A 24,933-nucleotide genomic window follows, 5' to 3' on the forward strand; every position below is an offset into this window, starting at 1 on the left:
CAATGAGTTTTCCTTAACTGTTAAAGAGCAGTGTGAAGACTACAGAAAGCGAAAGTGGGTTTGATAGCTAATCAATCCTGAAAGGTGGCAAATGAGTTGACTTTAATAGCTGAAAGCCCGTTAGTTTGGCATCACGTCTGGGCAAAAGAATCTGAGCTCTGGCTTTGACTTGCTAGGAGCAGGAGTAAAAATGCCGTTAGTTTCCATAACTTTAGGAGGGGAAGTTACTTGAAAGGTCCCTTTTCAGTTCCTTGAAACTACGACTTTGGTTATAAATAGGATATAATATTGAAGTTGGCAGAAGCGTCTCATTGAAGCCGACAGCCTGCATTAAAAACACTACATAGCGGAGAAGTGTGTTGTTAAATGGGTGAAGAATTCCAGCTGAAAGGGCTTGCCGTAGTTGCCGGTAATGAATCACGGCTAAATGGGGGTGTTTCTCCAGAGTTTTCTGAATGGGTACGCGCTCCTCTTCACGCTCTTCAATACACTCACCCGTCAGCCTGAAGTGTAAAATTACTGCTGCTAAAAAAGAAATATATATAAATAAATAACGCCGCAGCTGACACAACCCCCGGCAGAGCGAATAAAGGCAGTCGTTCCGAGCAATCAAGATCCCTCGATAACGGCGGCGGTGCGGGCTCAGCCGCCTCTCACCCAGGCGGGGGGTGAAATGGAGGACGGTGAGGGGCGGCGGCAGCCCCAGCGGTCAGCAACGGTTACTAACGGTCGCGCCCCGGGGACTCTTCTGAGGAACACCTCGGCCGGGCGGGCCGTGCCCGTGAGGCAGGAGCCGGGGGCGTAGTGGAGGGGATGACCCGGAGGGGTCACAAGGACCCCAACCCGCTCCCCGCGCCTCGGGCGCCGGCCTGCGCGGCCGGGCCGGGTTGGGTCAGGTCCCCCCCGCGGCCCTTCCGCCCTTTTCCCTGCTCGGGCGGGGCCGGGGTACCTTACCGCGCCGACCACGCCTCGGTGTCGGGGTCAGGCGTTCCCGCCGCCATCCCCGTTCGCAGGCTCCTTTAAATTCTTGTGGAGGTCACCGGAGGATTCGCCGCAGGCCAGCCCCGCTCGCGCGGCTTGAACCAATCCCTTTCCAGGCGTGAGCCCTCCCCGGAGCCAATCAGAAAGGAGGGCCTTGGAGGCGGGAGGCCAGCCCCCGCGATGGACGGCGCGGCTGACCAATCACCGCCAAAACTGGACGGCTGATGTATACGAGTGGCACCCAATAGGCTTGCGGACGAGTGGGCGGGCCCGGCGTCGCCGGGCGCCGCGAGCCCCCCGCCGGGTGGCCGAGGTAAGGAGGGGAAGATGGCGGAGTGAGAGGAAGAGGCGGAGAGGCCGGGACCGGCCGCGGCCCCGCGGCCTCGGCCGCGCTCAGGTGAGTGCGGCGGGGAACAACGGCCTCCGGCGTGGGGCCGCACCCAGCCCGGTGCCCCGTGCCCCGCTCCGTGATTGGGCTGGGCCCGGGCGCCCGCACACCCGCCTCCCCGTCCTGCTCCGTGATTGGGCTGGGCCCGGGCATGTTCGCGCCCGCCGCTTCCTGAGGCGCGCTCCGCCCGCCGCCGCCTCGGGCTGGGTCGGGCCGGACTGGCCACTGCCACCGGGACGGGGCGGCTCTACGCCTGGCAGCGCGGCCTCCGCGGCGGGGTGGCTGGGACGCGTGTGGGGGGGTGTCCGTGTGGGTATGGCCGGCGCCCCCCGGGGAGAGCTGGCGGGGCGCGGGCGAGGGGTGGGAAGCGGGCCGGTTCGACCCGCCCGCCGCCTTGAGAAGTCTGAGCAACTTCGGAGCCGGGGAACGAGGGCGTGCCGCAGCTCCGGCGGGAGCGGGCGGGCAGCGGTCCCGGGCTGCAGGAGTTGGCTGGGAGGGAGAGGCTGGTTCCTGCACAGCGATGGGGCTGGACTAGGTGATCTCCAGAGGTCCCTTCCAACCCCCATATCATTCTGTGATACCCTCCAGCCGAGTTAGGAACAGCCGAGAACACGTTTTCGGCGAACAGCTGCAGCTGACAGCGCACGTACATGGAGAACAGAAACCAGAATGTATCATCTGAAATTAGTCGTTTCATCTCCGGTTACAAGCGTAGCACTGATTATAGTTACTCTTCTGTTATCGTCGTTATTCATAGAATCCGTGTGCGAGATGGATTTTGCTAATCTGTTCTGATGCCTTTATGTCATACCGACACAGGAGCGCACAAAGGGGATGGCTTCCAAGTCGTTTGACAAAATCAGAATGTATGTCTAATCTACAGTGCAAAATAAGTTTCGTGGAGAGATTATATTGATAGGGGAATTGATTGAATTAATTGGATTGTTGATAATAAGGTAGAAAAGACTTTACAGGTGATGAAACATGTGAAACTATTACTAAAAACACCATTTCTCCTTTCCACGTTAGTAACATGCAGGTCAGGTACGCCATAAATTTTTCAAAATTATTGGAAATATTTTGTACTACAGAATGATACTTTGTTTAAATTTTAAAAAAGAAAAAGGAGGGGGGACTTCTTACTGAAAGCAAAAGGATTACGGTCACTGGCGTGAGATTCCTTATGTTCTGTATTTGATAACAATTCTTTAAATCTGGAGTACGTCATAGAATTCTAAGTGACTGCATTTTCAACGTGCTTGTCAGGTAAAAATGGAAAAAAAACAACCTGAAGTGGTTAAATGAGAAGCACAGCTTTAGATCTTGTGGAGATGTGGCATGTTATCTTACATGACCTAATAACGAAGTAGTTGTAACTGGAGAAATAACCCAAAAGAAATATGATAAGTGTGTTTGTCACAACTGGCTCTGAAAGCGGTAGTTGCTTTTGTGAAACATTTTCTAAGGAACGTTTTCCCAATTTCGTGTGCTATGTTATTCACATAGTAACAGTAATAGCAGCTTATGAGCAACATAAGGCACAGTATGCTGCAGCTGATCAATGTTCCTACTTCTACATGTCTATGTGTGAACTGTTAAAATATGTCAGGGGATTTGCCTTTGACACATTACATATAAGGATAATTCTGATTTATATTATAATTAAAAGAATAGTAGGCAATCAACTTTCCTTCACGTGAAGTTGTATGCTATTTTAGAAGTAAATTCAGATTAATATTTATTCTTAATTGCTTTGAATGCACAAGGGCTGTGAAAAGTAGTATCTTCAGAAAAGAACGGTGTTTTCTGTTGCCCTTGTATATGTTAAATTAACTATAGGCACTGCTTTGCCATCTTGCCTGCAGTGCTGTGAGTCTGCAGCGTGAAGATCTGCATGAGCAGCCAATGTATCCATCTTATGATTGTGACCTGTCATTCCGGGGTGTCAAAAATCACGGACTGACTGAAGTTAAAAATTCTGACCGAGTCTGTAAGAAGTCTGGAGTATGTCTTGAACACCTCCCACGTTCATTCTTAAAAACTAGAAAAGGAACAGTGTTTGAAACCAGTCCTGACATGCCGGGGGTGATGTGAATGCAGGAGGATTTAAAAGAAAAAAAGAAAAAAGAGGATTTCTCTAAAATGGGATGTGGAGGAAGGGATGATTCTTTGCCTAAAGAGTATCCAAGGAGCACATTACTACAGTGTGTGTATGATGGAATACATAGCTCAGCTGTAAAACAGTCTTCCCTATTTTCTCTGCTGCTGTAGGAAATACTGTTACAACGTTGTACCAACAATATAGCAAACACCCACTGGAAACCTTGGAGGAGAGAAAGGTGATTTTATTTAAAATACAAAGTGAAACAAAACAGCCACTCAGGCTTGCAGGCCTCATAAGCAGCAGAATGTGTGCAGCGCCCGAGATGTTTGTCCAGCAGCCAGGCACCATAGCAAGGGTGTTTGAGCTGTGTGTCCTGGCGCTATGATGCTCGTGTCCAGATCTAAGTCCAGGATCCCTTGTAGAGGCCAAGGGACATCAGCTGGCAGGTCATTATGCCTTCTGGTTTCTTCCTAGGTTGGCAACCGTTCTAGGTTTCAGATACGCCCTTTTGTATGTACCCTTTTGGAGGTGACAGTAGTCTGTGTCTCTACCCTGTCCCACTCTTTGAATTATCACTGTTCTTTGTCTCCAGATCTGGGTTTCTTCTGAAATTGCAGGAGGAGGTGCTTGGGTCTTGATGACCTGCTAACCTGGGTGCCGTTAACACAAGCCCTTTTGAGAGCCCTGCTCCTGCTCTGTGTTCTTTTCCGTGCCTCCATTCTCAGGCACTCCCTTTCTTTCGCCAATCACACTAGTCGTAGCCCTTCTTACTACAATTTTCTGTGTTGCCTCATAGGTTGGGCTTAGAACCTTTTTAAAAGTTACCTAGAAAGTGAAAGGAGCATGAAGACAGCTATTTTTTTTACGGGACTGTCAGCTACTTCTGTTTGATTTAAGCTGTTGTCATTATCAGCTTTCTGGGTTAAATTTGATGCTTTTAAGCCATTGGAAAGACCTCAGTGGACTTGTGATCTGTAGTGCTGACTTTGTGTTCCATGTCTTTACACACCTCTACTGCATTTAACTTCCAAGTTTTCTTGTCTTGGTCTTTCTACATAAACTTCTAGGTCTTTCCTTCCTCACCTACTTCTCAGGCTCTAGGGAAGAGGGGAGGAATCATACTTTATGTTCCTGTTAATTCTGCTCATTTCCTGGAGCATTTGGGGTGGGGGTGTGAAAGAGAGAAAGATAGTATTTTGGAAAGCTAGATCTGACGGGTCTGAGTTTTTGCTGACCCATCTAGTTAACACTAAGAGTACCTAAAAACAGAGTGTGAGGGGTGGGGTGAAACTTGGTAGCATAGCTGTACGCTGTTCATTTTAGTATAGTTTCTAATTCCGATGTGCTAATTATCTAATTATGTCAGGACACTGACTTTTTTTTTTTTCCCCCATTGGTCCATTGCTGATAAGGCGTGTTGATTTATATGAGAAGACAAATACTACAATTTTGCTGTTAAATTTATTAAGGAGATGTTTCTTCATCTCTTTTTGGCTTTGAAGTTCCTGAAGTTACCTGTATCCAAGAAATTGTTTATCTGAATGTAAAATTTAAAGTTCATGGAAACTAACCTTTAGTTACAGTAGAGAAAAAAAAAAAATATGAATGGGCAATAGGTCAAAACTAAATAAAGATATTTTTCAGCATTCTTAACAGAAAAGGATTAATACATATATTGTTGAGTTTTCACGAATATTTTTTGTTCAGATCAATTGATCTGATGTTCAGTAAAGTACAAAACAAGAAAAAAAAGTATTTTATTTTTTTCTTCTTCATAATTTCCACTGCACTTTAACTGTAGAGTTGATACTGTCATCATCAATTTTGTCAGCTAATTTTCAATAGCCTTGATGTATATGCAGTTACATTTGCAAATTCAGTTGGTACTAGTGTGAATGCTGCTCCCACATAATCTATGAAAGTCAGAGAGAAACCATATCAAGCAGAACAGTTAAAAACTGGGGCATCCAAAGTCAGTGAACTTGTTAAAATAAATTGGTTAAAGCAAACTGAATTTCAGTATTAGATGAAACATTCCTTTTTATCAGTTGATTTAAGTGTCACCTGCTGCTTTTTGTAAGAAGACTTACTTTAGTATTTAGTTTAATTTATGTGTAGTTTTAGAATAAGTGAAAGAAAACCCAGCTTTTCAAAAATTGGCATTGGGAATTGTTTCCCTTACAGTAAGTACGTTTGGGAGAGTTGCTGATAACTGTTCCTTATCAAGGTAATTGTTTTGTGAATCATTTGCTGTTGGTTCCTCAATCTCTCAAAGTCAGGTAGTGCTTGGCAGGTTCTTGAGGGAGGACTTGAATAGGAAAGATCAGAATCGACAACATGAGAATTGAATAACTACCCTGAAGTACAGGGCTAGAGATCATCTGCTGACTGCAGATTTTCTGAAGATGCAGGGCCCTGGTGCTTGCAGAAACACTGGCTTGTGCAGGAGGGTGGAAGCTAGTAATACTTTCAGGATACTGGGAGTTTTTAATAATTTAAGTTCTGTGTGATGAGATAGTTCTGCTTATAGCAATGCATTATTCTTCCAGTTAGGCTGTTAACTCAGTATCCTCGAGAATAGTCATTTTGCTTCCTTGCTACAGTGGTTTGTTATTAATATGAAAGAGTTTCTTGCCTTCCTGGAGGCTGCAATTGTGTCCATCTCATTTTGTATGAAACTGGAACTTGTGTCTGCTGATGATGGCTTACCATAACAAGGTTGTTTATCTGCACAATCGAAAAGAAGTTTCGGTAGTGTTGTATAGTTGATCCTCCAGGTATAGTCCATTGAGCATGGGCTGTAGGCTGTTCTCAATAAAGCAGAAATCAACAAATTCCAGGGAAAAAGGGAATTCAGTATCGTGTAAACTACATTCTGTGGAATGAATGACACACGTGATTTTACTCAAGGAAACAGAATGGTTTCTGAACAAAAGCCTTTCAGGCATGTTTGGGTATGTGCTTCTCCTCCCCAGCCTGTTCTTAAAAGTTTTCCTGTCCTGAGTCTTCCATACTCAGGCCCAACTCACTTGACCATCTTTAAACTGAAGGAAGGGGGTGGCTATGATCATTTGAAAAGTAACAACATCATATCATAGAATCATAGAATGGTTAGAGCTGGAAGGGACCTTAAAGATCATTGAGTTCCAACCCCCCTGCCATGGGCAGGGACACCTCCACTAGAGCAGGTTGCTCAAAGCCCCATCCAGCCTGGCCTTAAACACTTCCAGGGATGGGGCATCACAACTTCCCTGGGCAATCTGTTCCAGTGCTTCACCACCCTCACAGTAAAGAATTTCCTCCTAATATCTAATCTAAATCTCCCCTCTTCCAATTTAAAGCCATTACCCCTTGTCCTGTCACGACATCTCCTGACAAAGAGTCCCTCTCTGGCTCCCCTGGAGGCTCCCTTCAGATGTTGGTCATGATGGTCTCCCCGGAGCCTTCTCTTCTCCAGGCTGAACAACCCCAGCTCTCTCAGCCTGTCTTCATAGGGGAGGTGCTCCATCCCTCTGAGCATCTTGGTGGCCCTCCGCTGGATCCGTTCCAACAGGTCCATGTCCTTCCTGTGTTGAGGACTCCAAGGCTGGACACAGTATTCCAGGTGGGGTCTCACGAGCGCAGAGTAGAGGGGTAGAATCACCTCCCGCGACCTGCTGGCCACACTTCTCTTGATGCAGCCCAGGATGGGGTTGGCTTTCTGGGCTGCCAGTGCGCACTGCTGGCTCATGTTGAGCTTCTCATACACAAGCACTCCCACGTCCTTCTCCTCAGGGCTGCTCTCCAGCCATTCTCTGCCCAGCCTGTATTTGTGCCTGGGATTGCCATGTCCCAGGTGCAGGACCCTGCACTTGGCTTGGTTGAACTTCATGCAATTTGCACAAGCCCATCTCTCAAGCCTGTCTAGGTCCCTCTGGATGGCATCCCTTCATATTTTATATATGATGTCTAAAAATGTTAACTATTTCCTGGAAGGTACAGCTAATCTTTTGTGTCTTGTGCAGATAATCATATGTGATCTGAATAGCTTCCTAGAAGTAAATTTAATTTCATCTGTTCATCTCTCTTCAGGTTCACTGAAGGGAATGAGGATTGATCAAAAATAATGGTGAGTAAAGCTGTAAGGTTATTTAGGTACTAAGTATCAGGTACTAAGCTTGACAGGCTTGTTGGTTGATACAGGTCATTTTCATTCTTTTTTTTTTTTTTTTTTTTCCCTGTCCAAAGAAATCAGTCATTGAGATTTTAATTTTTCATAGGATGCTTTCAGGGAACTGGAATGTTGCCACAGCGTCAGCTTTCAGCTTGGGCTTCACTTGAAAGAAGCTTTGATTTAACTATATATTCTAACAAGATTAAATGCTTTTAAAGTTATAAAATTCCTATCCAATGATGTAACTTTGCTCTGCTAAGAAACACTAATTGTGTAATGGTATTAACTTGGAGTGGTTGTCTTAAAAGTCGTATTTGTTAAACAGTGCGATTGGAAGAAAGATAACCAAATGTCAGTTATCAAGTAGAAAAAAGTACATTCAACATTTCTAAGGATGGCAATCAACTTCTGGAGTTTTGATTTTTTTTTTTTTTTTCCAGTGAATGAAATAAAGATATTCTGGTAGTTAAGATGTGTAACAGAGTGTTTTATTCTGTTCTCAGCTCTGCCACAAACCTTTGTCATGTTTTGTTGCAGGTCTCCAGGTCCGTTTTTCCCCATCTTCATAACAAGAATAAGACTTTCCCAACAGTGTGAGCATGGATGGTCAAGCTCATGATCAGCTAAGATATTTGAGTGCCTCAGAGAGAACGTGATGGTGATGTGTGCTCTATTTCCATTTTCATGATCTGCTCGCTACTGCTAACATAGGAGTTGAAAATTGTCACTGGAAGATTATTGCTGAACTTGATCAACTGAAGGGTTAAGGTAATTGGAATAAGATGAGAAATACAGACAGAGAAAAGAGAGGAAGGGGTTAGAAGATATGGTGTACCCTCATGTTCTTGTATGTGAGAAAGAGAAACCAAAGACAAAAAAAATTCTCTTTCACATCTCTCGTAGTACAGGAGAACGATAGTAAATGTTTCTGGCAGTAGCTACGCAGGAGCACCCCCGCGTTACCTTCCAATCCAGGGTGGCATCAAACTTAAAGCAAAAAAGTCATGTCTTAACAGCTACTGTGACTAGGTGATACCAGGTGAGTGTCACTGATGAAAGGCCAGGAGATCAGGGACAAGATGACAGTTGTTGAAGTATGTCTATACTGTGGATAAGTGGGGAGAAATGAGTAAAAAATAAGTACCTAATCTGTGTGATCTTACAGCTGTCGTAAGTGCTTTTATCCTCTACAGCACTGACAGTTTTGTAGTTAATTAGGTGACAGTTTACGGTGTCTCTCTGAATTGTGACCTGCTGTAGCAGAATATACTCTGAGTGCAATGCACATTCTGGTACCACCTCGACATTCTCATGCTGTATGTTGGAGCCACAGTTAAGAAACCCCACAGCTAATTAATGCTATTATGTGTTGGATGCATTGCTTCTTAGTCAGCATATAGTTCAGCATTTCTGTAGTATTTCCTTAGCCAGCTTATGAACATCTACAGTTATAAAATCTTACAGAGCAAGGGATTCTTGCAGTTTGTGAAGCCAGCTAATTTTGTCCCTTAGAGTCAGGCTTTTAAACTAATGAACCAGTGGGCATCTTAATGTCATTGTATTTTATTCTGATTCCTAAACTACCTCTCCTGTTTTTTTATTTTGGGATTCCAGATCCTCTCTGGACCTTCAAGAAGGTGGCAGTCCTGTTGCTTGCTCATAGGCTGCAAGATGTGCATGTTGCTCTTCTAGCAAGCAAAAACCTGTCCTTCACTTCCATGGAGCTGAATGAACAAAGATCTCTCCACCTCCTGTTTCAGCCGTCTCACCCAACATTTGATTCTCCAGATGACTTTTCCCACAGAAGTACCCCACTGTTTTATCAAAACTCAAAAGCAGAGTAACAGAAATCAGCATTTGTTTCCTGAAGAAATGTCTTCTGTGCCAGCTCTTTATCCAGCTTTCTGCATTCTGTTTTAAAATGAGAAATACTTTGTAATCAGATGCAATTGGAAGCTGGTGTTTTTCATTGATATCTCCTTCTTCATTTTAGGAAGGTTAAGTATTTCACTGTGTCATATTGGAATTCCCAGCAGATGAAGTGTCTGCATGCATTGCTATGTCAGACTCTTGACACGTATGAAAAGTTGCTGTGGGAAAACCAGATCATATTCTCTGCTCTGACATGAGAAAGAAACTTACCAAACTGGGGACATCCCATACAGGTATTTTCTAGTCCAGGACCCAGGCTTGACTTTGTAGATAGATGTCTTGATGTCAGCTCACATAAAGCAGCTAATGCGCAGGAACAAATGCAGAATCACCTTGTCTGTAGTGTGTAAATGCATCGTCCCAGTCTGTGATCAAAATGTATATTTGCATGTGTAAACCTATATAAGTACTGGATATGAAGAGCTTTCACCAGAAGGAAAAATTACTCTGCACCATTTCATTTTTAGCAAAGAAAAATGAAGCTTTAAAGGCCTCTGGAATAACAGGATAATGATTAGTTTTAAATTAAATCATTCCCTCCCTCTGGCTTTTTATGAATCCTTAGCAGCAGAAGGAACAAAACCATTCTACAGTAGAAGAGAAAGAGATGGGGCAGAACTTTTTTCTTTAATAAAGAAATCAACTTCTGGTAGGATGGAAGAGACCAGAGGTGTAAACTTGCAGTTTATCCAGTCAGATTCCTTGGCACGGTTTCAGCTTTTCACACTGCTGGTGGAATCAGCTTTTTGATTCTTCTGTGACTGAGAACTGAGATGACCTGATTGTTTTCATCACCTGGGTAGAAATCGGCCCAAGAGAAATGGCCTGTTAGCCACGTAAGGGGGGTGAGTTGAGAGAGAGCAGAAATACTTAGGGTGGGCCTTTTTCTGGTTTTTCTTATTCCTTTCCAAACTAAGGCGAAAGCTGTTGTTCTTATGTTTACACAGGATTCTTTGTCTCCATAATTTGTCATTATATAGGATGTTTTCTGTCATTCTGAGATGGGAGCGTATATTGTTTACGTGCTCCCCGCTATGGTATTGTATATGGCGAGTAAGATTTCTTGGCAAAAAAACCCCAGAACTGGGATGTGTATTCTATTCCACTTCAAATCTGGAGCTCTTCTTAGTGCACCTTATTCCAAGCTTGTGATTTAGAAAATGTGACTTACTAGCTTAAAATAATATTTTCCAATCTGGATTGAATAAAGATATATAGGTTCTGTTAATAGGTTTTGAGAGATAATAGCATGGTTGGGGGGGGGGGTGTTTTAGATTTCTTGTTTTGTTCTGTTTTAACTTTCAGATAACTGCTGGAGAGAGCCAGACAACCTGAAAATGGCTGAAAAAGCCAACAGTTGAAATCCTTCTTAAATCTTAATGATAGATTGCAGGGACAGCATTCTGGTATTTAAAATGTGGTGACATTTTATGGGACCGTGTTCCATAGAAGAGTAAGGACAAGTGTTGATGTTGATCCTAATCTTCAGAGTAGAAACGAGCAGAGGTGTGCACTGAAATTGTGTGTAACATTGTGATGAACTGTGTGGTAAGAGTTACACGGATCTTGATGAGGGCAACCACCAGCTCAGCCTGACTTGTTTTAAGAACATAGGATTTCTTTGTTGAATGTGGTCTGAATTTTCTGGCATTGGGGACAACTAGAAAAGCACACTTCCTTTTAGGGCCTCCTTACGTTGATTTAATGTAGCTGTTTGTAGAAGCAGGATCCATCTCTTAAGTGATGGAAAATACTGTCAATATCATAGGATTATAAGTGGTTGGGAGGTATCTGGTTTAAGAAAGATCTGGGAATTTCTTGTTCTTCCTTCTGCCCATACTTGCCCTTCTGACGTTAGAGCTAGCAGTTGTTTCTTGCATAGCTTGATGACAAAATACGTGGGGGACAGGAAGGTACTTTTGTTTTCTGTGGACATGTACAAAAACTAAGAATTTGTCTGACTAGAGAGTAGACACTTTAAGCCCTTTGACTTCTTTTTCCATAGGAATAACCCTCAACATTTTGTAACCCTGCATTGTAAAAAAAAAAAATGGAATTGCTGATTTTACCCGAGTCCTATCCACGACAATGTAAAAACGCTAGTTTTCAAGTTTAATTTTGGAACATAATATTTTTAGGAGGGCTAAGGATCTGTGGCTTTCACAGAAGTAATACTCCAATAGTGCATGCCCAGAAGACCCCCATTACCGTACCTTTCCAGCCAGCGTCTTTATAAAACTGCTGTGTTAGGAAATGCTGCCTCAGCCTACTTACTTCTTCTTGGTCCACTTCTTCTCTATGTTGGTTGGAAATCTTCCCATGTGAAAGATTACAAAAACAAGGGGCATGTGCAATAGATCATATATATATATATACATATATATATTTTAATACTTGTGGACAAAATGATGTTACAAGTTGTTTGAAAACAACAAAATCACCAATGTCTTCCATTTTGAGATGTGTATAGTTCCATAAGCATTAGTGCTTTGTAGCAAACTGTAGTGCCATGTTAGGATCAGTGCATGAGCCTAGTAGTATTTTTACAATTTCAGAGTGACAAATTTATTAATAAACAGTGATGATAATGTAATTAACAATAGAAAGGATACAATAGAAATGTCACAAACATGGTCTAAACATGCAGTATCCTCCCTTTGACAATGGCAACGCTATCTTTAGGTTAATGGGCTTCATAGAATCATAGTTGACTTCTTGTTTTCAGTCTGTCTGTCCAACTGCGATAGTATGTAAGCGTCCAGAATTCTTATCTCTATCAGTGGGATTCTTTTCTTTTTAGTCTTTGTTGAAGGTGTTTTCTTCCATGTGCAGCATTTTCAATTTTATTATTACCCATCCTGTGATATACTCAGAAAAGTATGAATACGCTAAGGAGTTTGCGTGCATTTTGCGTACATCTCTGCTACCTTAAGATAATTTACAAAATTTGTCAATTAACTAAATTCTTTTTCCAGATTTGACTACGTAATTGTTATAACTACTTAAATACTATCCTTGTTACATAATAAGTTAATGATTTTAAAATGCTATCTGCTAATTATACGTAGAAGACTTTTATCCACTATTGCAGGAATGGGGAACCTTTTTTTGGCTGAAGTCCTATTGAATCTTTTAACACCTTTGCTGGATCCTGCATTTACATAATCTTAATAATAATAAGAGAGACTATTATAAGGTCAAGGGCTGCTGAAAAACAACATTGCGGACAGTATCTGTGCAGCAGGCTATCTCTAGCCTATGGATCAGAGATTCCCCACCCATCCTGTATTTTAGGTAACTTCCAGTATTGCTTTCCAGCTGTAAGCTCAATTTTAATAATTTTTTTCTCTCCCTCTGCTTTTTTGAGAAGGAAAGTTTAGACCAGGGGAGGTCCAAATGATTTAGCACTCAATGGGCAGCTTAGACTGGTCAAATAAGAGACTAGTATGATTCCTGAGATGTGCGATGCTCTGTGGATGGCATCCTCTAATTTCCTAGGAATAAAGTTTTTTATTTGGTACCAGTGTTGCTCTTCACCCATTTCTTTTTTATAAGAACAAAATTCTCTTTCAACTTAGAGAGGATACTGCATCTTTTTTTCCTGAGACCTGCCTGTAAATGGCCATTAGGGGGAGGGAGGGAATGGGTAGCTTGGTTTTGTAATTTTGATACGATATATCTCTAAAGTAATTAATCAAGAAGCATGTAATTTGGTGCGAAACCAGTAATCTGTGCAGAGTTAATGTATGTAACAGGGAAACAAACAACCCTCTGCATCTAATACCTTTCCAAGACAATTGGACACGTGGGCCATTTACAGCAGAGCTCTGGGGGACCTGTGCTGAGAGTTAGGTTCAATTCTAAATGGAAGTAGCTGTACCATTGAATAAAGTAGTTTAGTGCTTGGGAGAATCAATTGAAAAATACCTCTGAAACTGGAATGCAAAATAGCACAGTATGTAGGGGGAAGAATCCCTGATGCAAACAAAGCCATAAGATGATTTAATAAGAAAATAGAACTTTAGTAGCAATAACTGTTTTGCATGTGATAGTAAATAACTTGCATTAGCAAGACTGTACAGTAGAGTAAGTGGGTAATAACCAAATAAGTTTGTGGCGCTCTGTGCTGCAGGGAGTTGCGTGAAGAGTCTCTTCCTGGGGAAAATGGGTGAATTCCTCTTATGTTCCTCTCATTGGAGGGAATTTGGCACTTGAATACTTAGTTAATGAACCTGATATAAAAAAAAAAAATAAAAAATTAGCTTTGTCACATATCTGAAGCACTGTCAATGAGTGCTGGAGGAAGGGCAGACAGTTCTTTTGGAAAGGATAGCTGAAGTTTCCTTATATTTTTTTCTTTTTTGTAATCTAGCACTTCTGTTTCTCTGAGAAGAAACTAAACCCTTCCAAGTACTGGACTGTGAAGAGAACCTGATTCTGAAGTTAGAAGCTTTTATTGTGGGAAGTACTTTTAGTTTTCTTTGTTTAAAAAGACCAATCTGAATCTTTAAAGAAAAAATTAAAAAATGGAGAACACAACACTTAAAACATTTGTACATTCCAAGCACAACTGTAGAATTCTAAAAATGCAACTTTGCAGCAAAAAATAATTTTAGCCTTGCTAAACACTCTGTTTCAGACCCTAATTGATTTTTATTGATGCCTCAAGTTTTGCAGAGGCAAGAACTGTGAAGCTTCAGGTAACACAAAGGATTATTGATCTGCAGCTGTAGCCTCTGCACCCAGCAAAGTATTTGCTATCCAAGAGTTACATAAAAAGAGCCGCAGGAGTTCTAAAATGTCCATAGTTGATACTATTTTCGGTGCAGATATGTAGTCTATAGAGACAATATGGCCCAACAAATAATACTGTACTCTGAACAGAATGATTACATTGGAAGTTTAGATCTATCTGGCTGGATTTCTTCTAGAAAGCTGAAGCAATTTGGACTGTAACTTACAGCTGAAGGGAGGCTTCTAGTGTTCCGAAATTATGGAGGTGAAGCCCTTTGGATCTTAATAAGTTGATAATAAGACTGTGAGGGCTGTGAGCATCTTTACAATATAAAGTAACCAAGATAAGCATGAGGATGTCTAAATTAAGTGTTGGCTAGTATGTAATATGTGTATGAAAAGCTAATTGATCTGGAAGGTTGTAATCAGCTTAAATTCCAGCTATTGAATTATTGATAACATTGGAAGCTGGCCATAGGGGACCGTCATTTGATTGTTATCTGATTACATTAGAGAAATTATAAATTCATTCTCATCTGTGGTCAGCAAATACATTTACATAATAATGAAATAATAATGAAAACAGTCATGTTCATACTTCAGAAGTATAAACTTTGGCTGAACAGAATTCTTCAAGGGTGTATTCATTCAGAGAAGGGGAGGAAATCCAGACTGATGTAGCCAGGCAGGCTGTCTGCGTATTCTTCCCAGTTCAAACTTCTTGTAATTATCTGCATTCTATGGGCTACTAAACTAAAAATTACTATTCACAGCAAGAAAAGGAATCCCTTTGCCTTTCAGCTCTTGTACAACATGACTTTGGCTCCAACCCCCTTGATTTCCAGTGCTTCTGAAACTCAGTGGAAGCGTTAGATGCTACCACATTTCAGTGTGGGATATCAAAGGCGTAGTGACCAGTACTGATGTGGCTCCTTTAGCAGTACTCAACCCAGACGGTGCAAGTATATGCTGGTTCCACGCACAGTAGTGCTGCTGCAAAAGGTCTACCCAGTACTTGTGCTGGGAATTGCACCTTCTGCAACTGAGGTTAATTGTCAAATTTAAGACAAAAAAGTAAGTCTTGCAAAGATTCCTTGATAGTGAGTGAAGAGAAGTTGTACTGAGCTTCAGGATGCTGACACTTTACACAAGGATTACATTGTCAATAGCTGGTGCTGTGTTTTTGGGCAGAGAAGAGGAAAATAGGGAAGAGAAGAATAGGTTTTGATGGATAATCGATCTTGGAAATAACTGCTTCCTGCATCCCTAGGAAACTGTCTGGTCTTCCTCCAAAACTAGTAATCCTGCTTGCTGTTCAGGTACAGAGCTGCAGTTCAAGTCAGATTCCATTGGATTTCTTTTACTGAATGATCCAGCATTTTGCCCCTGTAGAGCTTTGACTGTCACACAAAAGCCAGCAGTTGAACCAGGGTGTCTCGTTTAACAGTGCAGAACGCTAACCATGGATTCTGATGTCTCTTCCCTTTTAGTCTGTTCTACGCTTTCCCCTGAGTTGTAGAGAAAGTGTCGGTGTTTGTGATGTAAGCAGAGCATGTTTCTGTCTCTGAGCCTATGTACCAGGTTATAATACAGACAGATTCCCTAAGACTTTACAACATCTAAGGTTAAAGATGAAAGGTAACTTACTGTTTAGTGTGTCCTATGTAAATCCTGTCTGCTTCTTTCCACTTCCCCTCCAGATGAGTGTGTTCGCAGGTCAAATCAAAGGCTGCTAGTTTGTAATGCCTGAGGCGTGAAGAACCGCATGGAGAAACTGAAGGAAAGCGGCACAGGCCCACAAACCAAATCTTAGAGCTAGTATTCTAATTATGCATGATTCAAAATGTCTAGTGTAATGTAGTTACTACCAGTAAATTGAGATATGCATTTATACATAATGAAGCAATAGGAATTAATATACCAATAGCTTGAACTTCCTGCTTTGATTCTCAAATTTTGAGTTTTTAGAGAATGTGCTGCCTCTGTAGAGAAAGGGGCAGAATGTATAGATAGGGACAGAAGCATGGCACCAAAACTGTAAATCAGGAACCAGGATCAGCAGAACTCGCCTTTATCACCTCTTGTCTGGTTCATATTAGTGCCCTGAGCATGTAAAAAGCAGGGCATGAACTAAGCATGTTTAGGGGCGAGATGAGGTTTCTCACCTGCTGCAGCTGTAGCAAGGAAAAGGGTGCAGAGTTTCTTACAAAGTGCAGGGGGGAGCAACGGGTGAAAAAAAAACCCCACAAAACAACCAACAAACAAACACCAACCAAGTGTCGGAAACCACAGACTCAAATTGAGTGTAGTATTTGCCAGGCAGTAGGTAGTAAGCTTGGGTGTGGTGAGAGAAATTATTTGGAGAAGACTGAAATTAATAAGCACAGTACATACATTTCAGGTGTTGAATAGCTTTTTAATAGACAGTATTTTCAGGTAACTCTCTAGCCACATAGGCAGCTGTACTGAAGCATACTGGTACCAGCCAGCAATAATGGCACCTGCAGGAATGAACCTGAAAATACTGGTAATCTTGTATATTTTTTGAGTTCTTTAAAGAGATTTTTAAAAACAGAAAATGAGATTTGATCACTGAAGGTCTTTATCTTCTGCAACACAGGTTGCAATAGTCTTTTTTCTTCATTTATTAACTGAAAGGGAATTTGGGTGCCATCTTTCTGTAAACTTTTAGTGTGTTCTCTGTGATGTTTCCCAAGTCTTTTAGTGGATAATGCAGTGAATTTCTGCTGGCAGTTTAAAAATAACGTAGAACGTGTGGCATAGCCTACGTCACTAATACTTTTCCAAGTTTCAACTTGTATCCAAATGTGTAGAATACTAGCTTGTTACTGCAGAATACCATACTTCTAGCTTAGCTTAATTTTGTAGGTGGGCTTAACTTGTGCAGAACACACTTCTCCATGTACAGAGGCTCCATCCTGTTTCCTGAACAGGAAGAGGAAGTGTCCTGGAGGAAGAGATTGTGTCAAGTTAACTCCTGTTCATACTTCATCACCAACCATCCATAAAGCACCGTGATTTGGGTTTTGAATGGGGGTTGTGTTTTTCTCATGAATACTCTTTCTAGGTAGACAAGAATTGCCAAATGAAGATAGGAATATTAGAAGAGAAGATAACTAATTTATGGTGTGGGAAGTTAGAGAAAATGGAAATCCTTTGAGCCAACTTCTTCAAGCCAAAAGGGAATTTGTAAAACAAGTTTAGCCCAGCAGTTAACCATGGTCATCTAATTCTTAGTGGGTATTCTTTAGAACACTTTGCATGGTTTTAAACCCTGTTAAATATATTTAATTTTGTGCGATGAATAAGCAGCTGTATCCTTTGTTAATGCTTATTCTCTTCAATATAAAACCTGAGGAATAAGCTACTTTAGGATGTCAGTGAAGATATCCTCCTTTCGAAAAGTGTGATATAACAGCAAAGGAGAAGTATTAGTTACAGATACTTAAAAATTACCTTAGTACTTAAAAAACAGGCTAGAAAATACTTCTCATACTGAACTTCTGATGGCATGCTCATGGATTAGTGGAGGAAATTATTGGTGTCACTAGGAACTATGTACTCCCATTGCACACGTGTTTTACATGGTAACAGTGAAAGAATGTCTCCCTGCAAATTCTGATGTTTTTCCAAAAGGCAGCTTGCTTTTATATCTATGCATCTTTGAGGATTTCAAGATAAGATTTTATTCTTTTGACACTGTAAAGAGGAACTGTTTAAAAATGAACTTGGAAACTCTGCACCTGTATACAAATTTTTTTAGCAATAAAGCAGCACAGGCTGAGAATGCACTAAAACTGGCTGTGTCGTTTGTTCAGAAGATGAATTAGCCAACTTATTATACACTCTACTTCCCAGATGTGTTTGTGTTATTTGCTGTACCTTTGTCAAAACTTCACAATTTGAGCTAAACTGACGTATGCTGGGTATCATCATCTGCTTTGGGTCCAGCTGTTCCAGCAGACTTCAGGCACAAGAGCGTCTGGCTTCTTGGAAGGCAACTAAAGGAAAGTTGTTACTCCACTCACACTGAGGGGCAACTTATCAGTTAAAAGCTTCAAGGGTTGTTTTAGATGGTAGCAGAAAGCTTCTGTTGCTTGTATAGATTGCCTGAAAGTAATAAGCCCCTCAGAAAAGTATTTCATATATGTGGATTGTTTATTGCTTCGGCAACTCCATTTCTGAAAAATTCCTTCCGTGGTTGGGATGTCACAACTTTCCTTGCAGTTTGCTTACAAAAGATTCACGGTGTGGTTGTCACTTCAGTAGTCTGTTCAACAACCTTAATTTGTTTCATTTTCTAGCTGTTTTTGTCTTTAGATTCCAGAGAAGACAGCTGCTGAACATGACCTTGAGACCTGCTTTCCAAGTGGTTGGTATTCATTTAGAGAATCCATCCCTCCCAAGCCAGCCTGGCCCTGGATGCACTTCAAGCTAGAGCATGTCTTACAAGATGCCTAGTTAAAGGAGATGAGGTTCTACACCAGAATAAGAAAAACAAATATTCACTGATTGATTAAGAGGAATTTGAATCTGGGACAGACTGTGGGATCAGAAGCTGAATCTTTCGGGAAAAAAAAAAATCAATTTATAAGCATCACTTAAATCAAAATGCACCCGTAGGTTTAAGTTGGTGTCTCAGAAAATGTTCATCTCAAATTACTGAAGATTAATGCATTTGTTTTATGTTTTGTAAATTAAGGTGGTTTGCTTCTTAAAACAGAATTTACTTAGAACACCATACTGCTGTGAGTATCAGCAGGCACATCAGGCAATAGTCAGTGCCAAGAAAAAACATTTGACAAACAGACACGAAGGACCACAGCGTGACTCAACAGAGCAGAGTCCTCCCAATTCCAAAGATTGGAAAAATGTAGTTTAAAAATTTGTTTAAATTAATGCTAAGTAATGTGAGGAACCATTAAATATTTAATGCTTCATAACGAGCCGGGACCTAAGCAAGATTTATTTTTCCCTGCAAGGAAATTTAAGGAAAAGAAAGGGGCTTATGACTCACATGGTATTATCAGTGATTCACACAATACATACTTCTGAATTTCAGCTTTTTTTTTTATTTAAAAAAAGTTTATTCTTTACAACTGTAAAGATAATATATATTAAAAAAAAAAATGTAACTGACAACTTTCTTTTCCTTTTAGGTGGACACTTGGCTAAACGAAAGAAGGCAATTTAGCACTATTATACACAGTATAGATGTGAAGTACATAGCAAGAAACAGTCTCAATGCAGAAACCAGAATAAAAGGGCAAAAGTGAGTAGTCCCACCATCAGTCATGTTTCTTAGACTGCTGCAATGACAAAAGGGCTGTCACTTAGAAAGTAACGCAAGGGGAAGTTATACAATGGAAAGCATTTACTTGATACAGGCGGATGCTTGCACAAAATGAGCTTAGTCACAAGACCCCAGTTAAAGACCAACAGGTCCTTAAACATAATGCAGAAGTCACTGCACAACACAAGTTTAAAAACGTTGCATTCTTAATAATGAAGCAATCAAATACAGCGACTCCAAACTTCACCTGAATATACAGTGACAACTGTTTAAGAACTGCCTTCCAGCTAAGGGTTCGGGATGGAGCTCATTTTAGAGAATATAACATTTATCATCACAGGGAATGAGACAGATCTTACAGGAGTCTTAACATTTACTTCAGGTAGTTACTTTTGACATCCTGAATTTAGCTGTCACTGAAAAGCACTGCATTTTTGCACTGTCAAAATTGGAAAACATAAAAATATTTTAGATAGCATATAGTATTGGAATTTAACAGAGCGCGCCTCTCCTCTTTCTGCAGAACAGCTGTTGGTATTCTATGTTAGTGCTTAATCAGAATGAACTGGGACAACCTGGAACTCCTAATCAAAGCGCAGCACAGTTAAGTAGTAGCATAAGTGCCAGCTGCCCACCTAAATCCTCTGAAGCAGTGCCCTGAGAGGTGCCCTGCAGCAGGAGCGTGCCACAGTCCTGCGCAGCCACGGGGCCGTGCTTCCAGGGGACTTGGCAAGCACACGGGCTGCCCTTGAATTTGAAATCCAAGGCCTTGTGTGCCAGCCAGCATTCTGCCAGCCAGATTCACACACTACACTAAGCAAGCACACTGGGCAGCTTCTGTGACACGCCAGCTTGCTCCTTCTGCAGGCCACGTACACAAGCCAATCTAAAAGAACTGATCAGGAGGCCACTCAGCAAGTGGCTCGGATACCAGAGGTAGCTAATGAGCCACTTGGCCAACAGCTAGCTGCCATTAATGCTGTGTCTGTATGAAAAGGTAGGACAGGGACTTTAGATCTGTGTGAGAACATTCAATTTATAACAGCCCCTCTTGAATATCAGCTTGTTAGTGTGTTTCGTATAGTTCCAGAAACCTGATTTTAGTATTTCAAAGGCTGTTTTTCCCCCTGAAGTCATTGGAGAGAATCAAAGTCGTATTTATGCTGTCTCAGAGCGCGATGCGCCGCATGGGTGAGCTATTCATTTTTCCAAGCATAACTTCAGTCTGTCAGATTTCAGATGTTCCCCTTAGATTGAAGGGATGCATTTAAGCATCGATTCTTTCTATACGCAGATAAAGTGACAGATCAACACTCAAGCCTGTTCTGGTGCGTTATTTCACCATAATGAACAAGCTCAGCTGAGATGCAGAAGCAACTCCGCAGTTCTTAAAAATGGCATATTATTAGTTGACCCTGACTATTGCATATCCCGGCGGAAGGCCAACCGCATTTGGAGCGGATGCTTGCCTTTCTGCTACATCATTCTTTTGCTGCAGTTCCTCCAGCTTCTTCATCAGCAATTCTACGCGAATGTGGACCTCCACAAGCTTTTCTTTCATCTTGGGAAAAAAAAAAAAAAAAGAAAAAGAAAAAAGAGAAGAGAAATGAGTATTGAAACTAGAGAAAAAAAGTGTCCTAACACTGGATTTTTGAATGATCTTTGCACCCCACTTTCAGTGGCTAAAGAGGTGGGAAGGGATCATCAGGTGGTAGAATAATTGTCTGAATGACAATAAATTCTAGTGGGTTTCTCAAACCATAACAAAGGATAATGAACTTTTGCCAGAAAGTTAGCTAGAACTGGATATGTTTTGCAGATAAGTGGTTCTAGAAAGCGTTTTTCATGTCTCATGCATTTAAGTCAATCACTGTATTATACATCAGTATTTTTTCTATTTTATGAACTTGGAAAAAAAAAGTAATTGTATCAATATTTTTGGATTGATATCCATACAGATATCAGCATTTAAAAAATATTTTGCATACAAATTAATGTAGAAACCTTACTTCTCGCAGTTTTTCCTTCAAAGTCACAGCAGGAAAATTCACCTTAGAAGCTTCTATTATCATTTGTTTTCCTAAGAGATAACTGGAAAACAAAAGGGGAAAGGGAAAAAAAAAAAAAACAAAACCACAATACAAGAAAACCAGTTAGAAACCTCATAATTGCATTCATTGTTTAGACAGATTATTTAAGATTATTTTAAATCAGATACAAAGTTGTTGCCAAAAGCAGTCAACACGTTGTGAAAATATTAAAAACGTAACAATGGTTTTACTTTGTAATCAGAAGGTGCTCTCACCACCAGCTATAAGTAGTTTACAGTTTCTAGTGTCAAGTTCTCATCTGTCATGGAACTGTTTTGATTCTTTACATTGGCTAAGCAAATCTGGAACTGAAGGAGATTTCAGTATTGCAAACGACTAAATTTAAACCTTGACGTTACATGAGGACACTCACAAAGCACACGGCAAATCAAATGGAGTCACGCCAACACAAACAATTTAAACGTAGAGGATATTAAAATCCCACACCACTGGGCTCAGTCAAAAGCGAAGCCACTTTTGTGAGCTGCAGATAATAGTTGGACACCCTGTTGTAATAACTCGCAAATCCCTGTGAGTACCGTAAGAATATAGTATTCTCACCAGATGATGCTGTGCTTGAAGAAACAGAAGCAGCCTCGGAGATAGGCCAGGTCACTGGGAGCAGAATAAAGAATGAAGCCCACGATCAAGCCACAAGACTGACAGGATAATGCATTGTAAGCACTAAAAGAGAGAAGGTATAATATTATTAAGCACAAGCTTCTGAAACCATAGATACTGCACGCTTGGCGGAGGACATCAAATCATCAATTCTATCAGGGCAGCAAAACAAGACATAGTATTGCTCTCTCCTTAAATAAATAATCACGGAATTGTCAGAGTTGGAAGGGACCTCTAGGGATCATCTAGTCCAACTCCCCTGCTAAAGCAGGATTTCCTATAGCACATTACTCAGGACTGCATCCAGGTGGGGCTTGAAAATCGCCAGAGAAGGGGACTCCACGACCTCCCTGGGCAGCCTGTTCCAGGGCTCTGTCACCCTCACTGTAAAGAAGTTTTTCCTCATATTTAAGTGGAACTTCCTATGTTCCAGCTTGTGCCCGTTGCCCCTTGTCCTATCGCTGGGAACCACTGGAAAGAGTCTGGCTCCATCATCCTTCAACCTACCCTTTAGGTACTTGTAAACATAGATAAGGTCTCCCCTCAGCCTTCTCTTTTCCAGGCTAAAGAGCCCCAGCTCTTTGAGCCTTTCCTTGTAAGGGAGGTGCTCTAATCCCTTAATCATCTTTGTTGCCCTATGTTGGACTCTCTCCAGTACTTCCGTGTCTCTCTTGAACTGGGGAGCCCAGAACTGGATGCAGTATTCCAATTGTGGCCTCACCAGTGCAGAGTAGAGGGGGAGAATGACCTCCCTCGACCTACTGGCCATGTACAGAGAGAATGCGAGCAAAAGAAGTGGGCACATCGTGTAAGAAATAATCTGCGTAATAAGTGAAGTTGCAGTTGGGGAAGAAAATACATGGCTTATTACCACGGAGTGGTTTATGCTGTGCCAACTGAACGCGATTTAACTGGTAAAACAATGCCTGCGCCCACACCTATGGCAGGTCGTAGATGTGAGATTTCCTCCTGATTAAAAAAAAAAAAAAAAAAAAGACTATTGCCTCATGCGGAGACGCACCACACACCCCCCCAAACAAACTCAACAACCAAAGTCTTGTATTTAAAAAGTTCTAAGGTTGCAGAATGGCCTTTAAACATCATTTAAACAAGCTGCTGGTTCTGTAAAGCCCTCAGGCGGTATTTACGTCCTTCCCATCAGACTAATCGCAGAGTCACCAAACCTGTGGGTAACTGTAGGCTCGTGAATAGAGAAGTTAGTTATTTCCAGTATTAAAAAAAAAAAAACAACAAAACCAAACAAAACCCAAAAAACAACCAAACAAAAAAACCAACCCCTAAACAGAGATGCTTAAATTTAGGTAATACACCTTTTTAAGGGAAGGCGTAGAAAAAAAGAGAACTAACTACAGGAGAGTCCCTCTCTTACAGGAGAGCTGGAGAGGGACTCTTTGTCAGGAATTGTAGTGCCAAGACAAGGGGTAATGGTTTTAAATTGGAAGAGGGGAGATTTAGATGAGATATTAGGAAGAAATTCTTTCCTGTGAGGGTGGTGAGACACTGGAACAGGTTGCCCAGAGAAGCTGTGGATGTCCCATCCCTGGAGGTGTTCAAGGCCAGGCTGGATGGGGCTTTGAGCAACCTGGTCTGGTGGGAGGTGTCCCTGCCCATGGCAGGGGGGTTGGAACTCGATGATCTTTAAGGTCCCTTCCAACTCTAACCATTCTATGATTCTATAAAGGCTAGGCTGTCTTTTCCCACATTGCTCAAACGTTCCTCTCCACCAAAAACGGTTGGAGCAGCAAAACTTAGGATTTTGACCAAAAAAAAAAAAAAAAAAAAAGAAAGCTCCATACCTACAAAAGGTTTCTCCATCCGAAACGATGGAGCCCGGGTACGAAAAGCACTTCGGAACTTAAAAACTGAAACCCCAGGCCACCAGCCAGAGGAGCTCCCGAGCTCGCCACAAGCCCCTCGTCGCCCCCAGCAGGCCCAGTGCCCAGAGGGCGCAGCGGGCGAGCGCTACCCACCATCCCAGGAGGGCTCCCTCCAGGCCGACCATGAGCGAGTCCTCCCAGACCACGTTGTTTGTGACTCCTGAGGAGAAAAGGAGAGAGAAGGAGGGATAAAGGGAGGGACCCGCTGAGGACGACGCCCCGGCCGCCCCTAGGGACTCGCCTCAGGACACCCGCCGACACTCCCCCCCCCGAGGCGGGCACTGACTGTAGCAGACGAGGAGGCCGAGCCGCCGCTCCTCCTGGGCGCAGAGGTGCAGCGAGTCCCCCAGCACCGCCCAGCAGCCGCCGCACTGGAACACGGCGCAGTCCGCTGGCAGCGGGCCCTGCCGCCGCGGGGGCGACAACGGCAATGACTCCGCCACCGCCCCCGAGGCCGGCGGTGAGGAAGGCGGCGAGGGACAGAGGCGTGCGGCGGTGGTGGGGGGGGAGGGCGGCCGCTCCACGGTGATGACCCCATCGAGCTGCGGCTCCTGGAAGAGCATCCGCAGCTGCCGGCGCACCGCCATCTTCTCCCGCCCCGCGTTCGAGCGCGCCGCCCGCCTTCCCGGCCTCGCGATCTGCGCTGCTATTGGACAGCGGGCGCGTCAGTCCTCGTTGCCCGAGGTCATTGGAGAACGGGCCGCGCCGAGACGTTCCG

At 42.5% G+C, this 24,933-nt stretch overlaps 1 protein-coding gene and 1 long non-coding RNA gene across 2 annotated transcripts; one reads left to right on the top strand and one right to left on the bottom strand.

Annotated features, from left to right (window-relative positions):
• Nucleotides 1-1,275: 1,275 nt before the first annotated feature.
• LOC141465346 (uncharacterized) lies at nucleotides 1,276-11,597 on the top strand. The gene is made up of 4 exons (XR_012463281.1): nucleotides 1,276-1,378; nucleotides 7,545-7,581; nucleotides 8,164-8,394; nucleotides 9,241-11,597. It is a non-coding gene; the product is annotated as an uncharacterized lncRNA (long non-coding RNA).
• Nucleotides 11,598-19,390: 7,793 nt separating this feature from the next.
• OIP5 (Opa interacting protein 5) lies at nucleotides 19,391-24,809 on the bottom strand. Its single transcript, XM_074149812.1, has 5 exons — nucleotides 24,502-24,809; nucleotides 24,309-24,375; nucleotides 22,258-22,380; nucleotides 21,616-21,697; nucleotides 19,391-21,167 (listed from the first exon to the last, which is right to left on the bottom strand). The coding sequence occupies exons 1-5, from the start codon at nucleotides 24,800-24,802 to the stop codon at nucleotides 21,012-21,014; spliced, it is 729 nt and encodes a 242-aa protein (XP_074005913.1). The 5' UTR covers nucleotides 24,803-24,809; the 3' UTR covers nucleotides 19,391-21,011.
• Between the last annotated feature and the right edge of the window lie 124 nt (nucleotides 24,810-24,933).

Source organism: Numenius arquata, chromosome 6, assembly GCF_964106895.1.
Source record: "Numenius arquata chromosome 6, bNumArq3.hap1.1, whole genome shotgun sequence".
NCBI classification, from domain to species: domain Eukaryota; kingdom Metazoa; phylum Chordata; class Aves; order Charadriiformes; family Scolopacidae; genus Numenius; species Numenius arquata.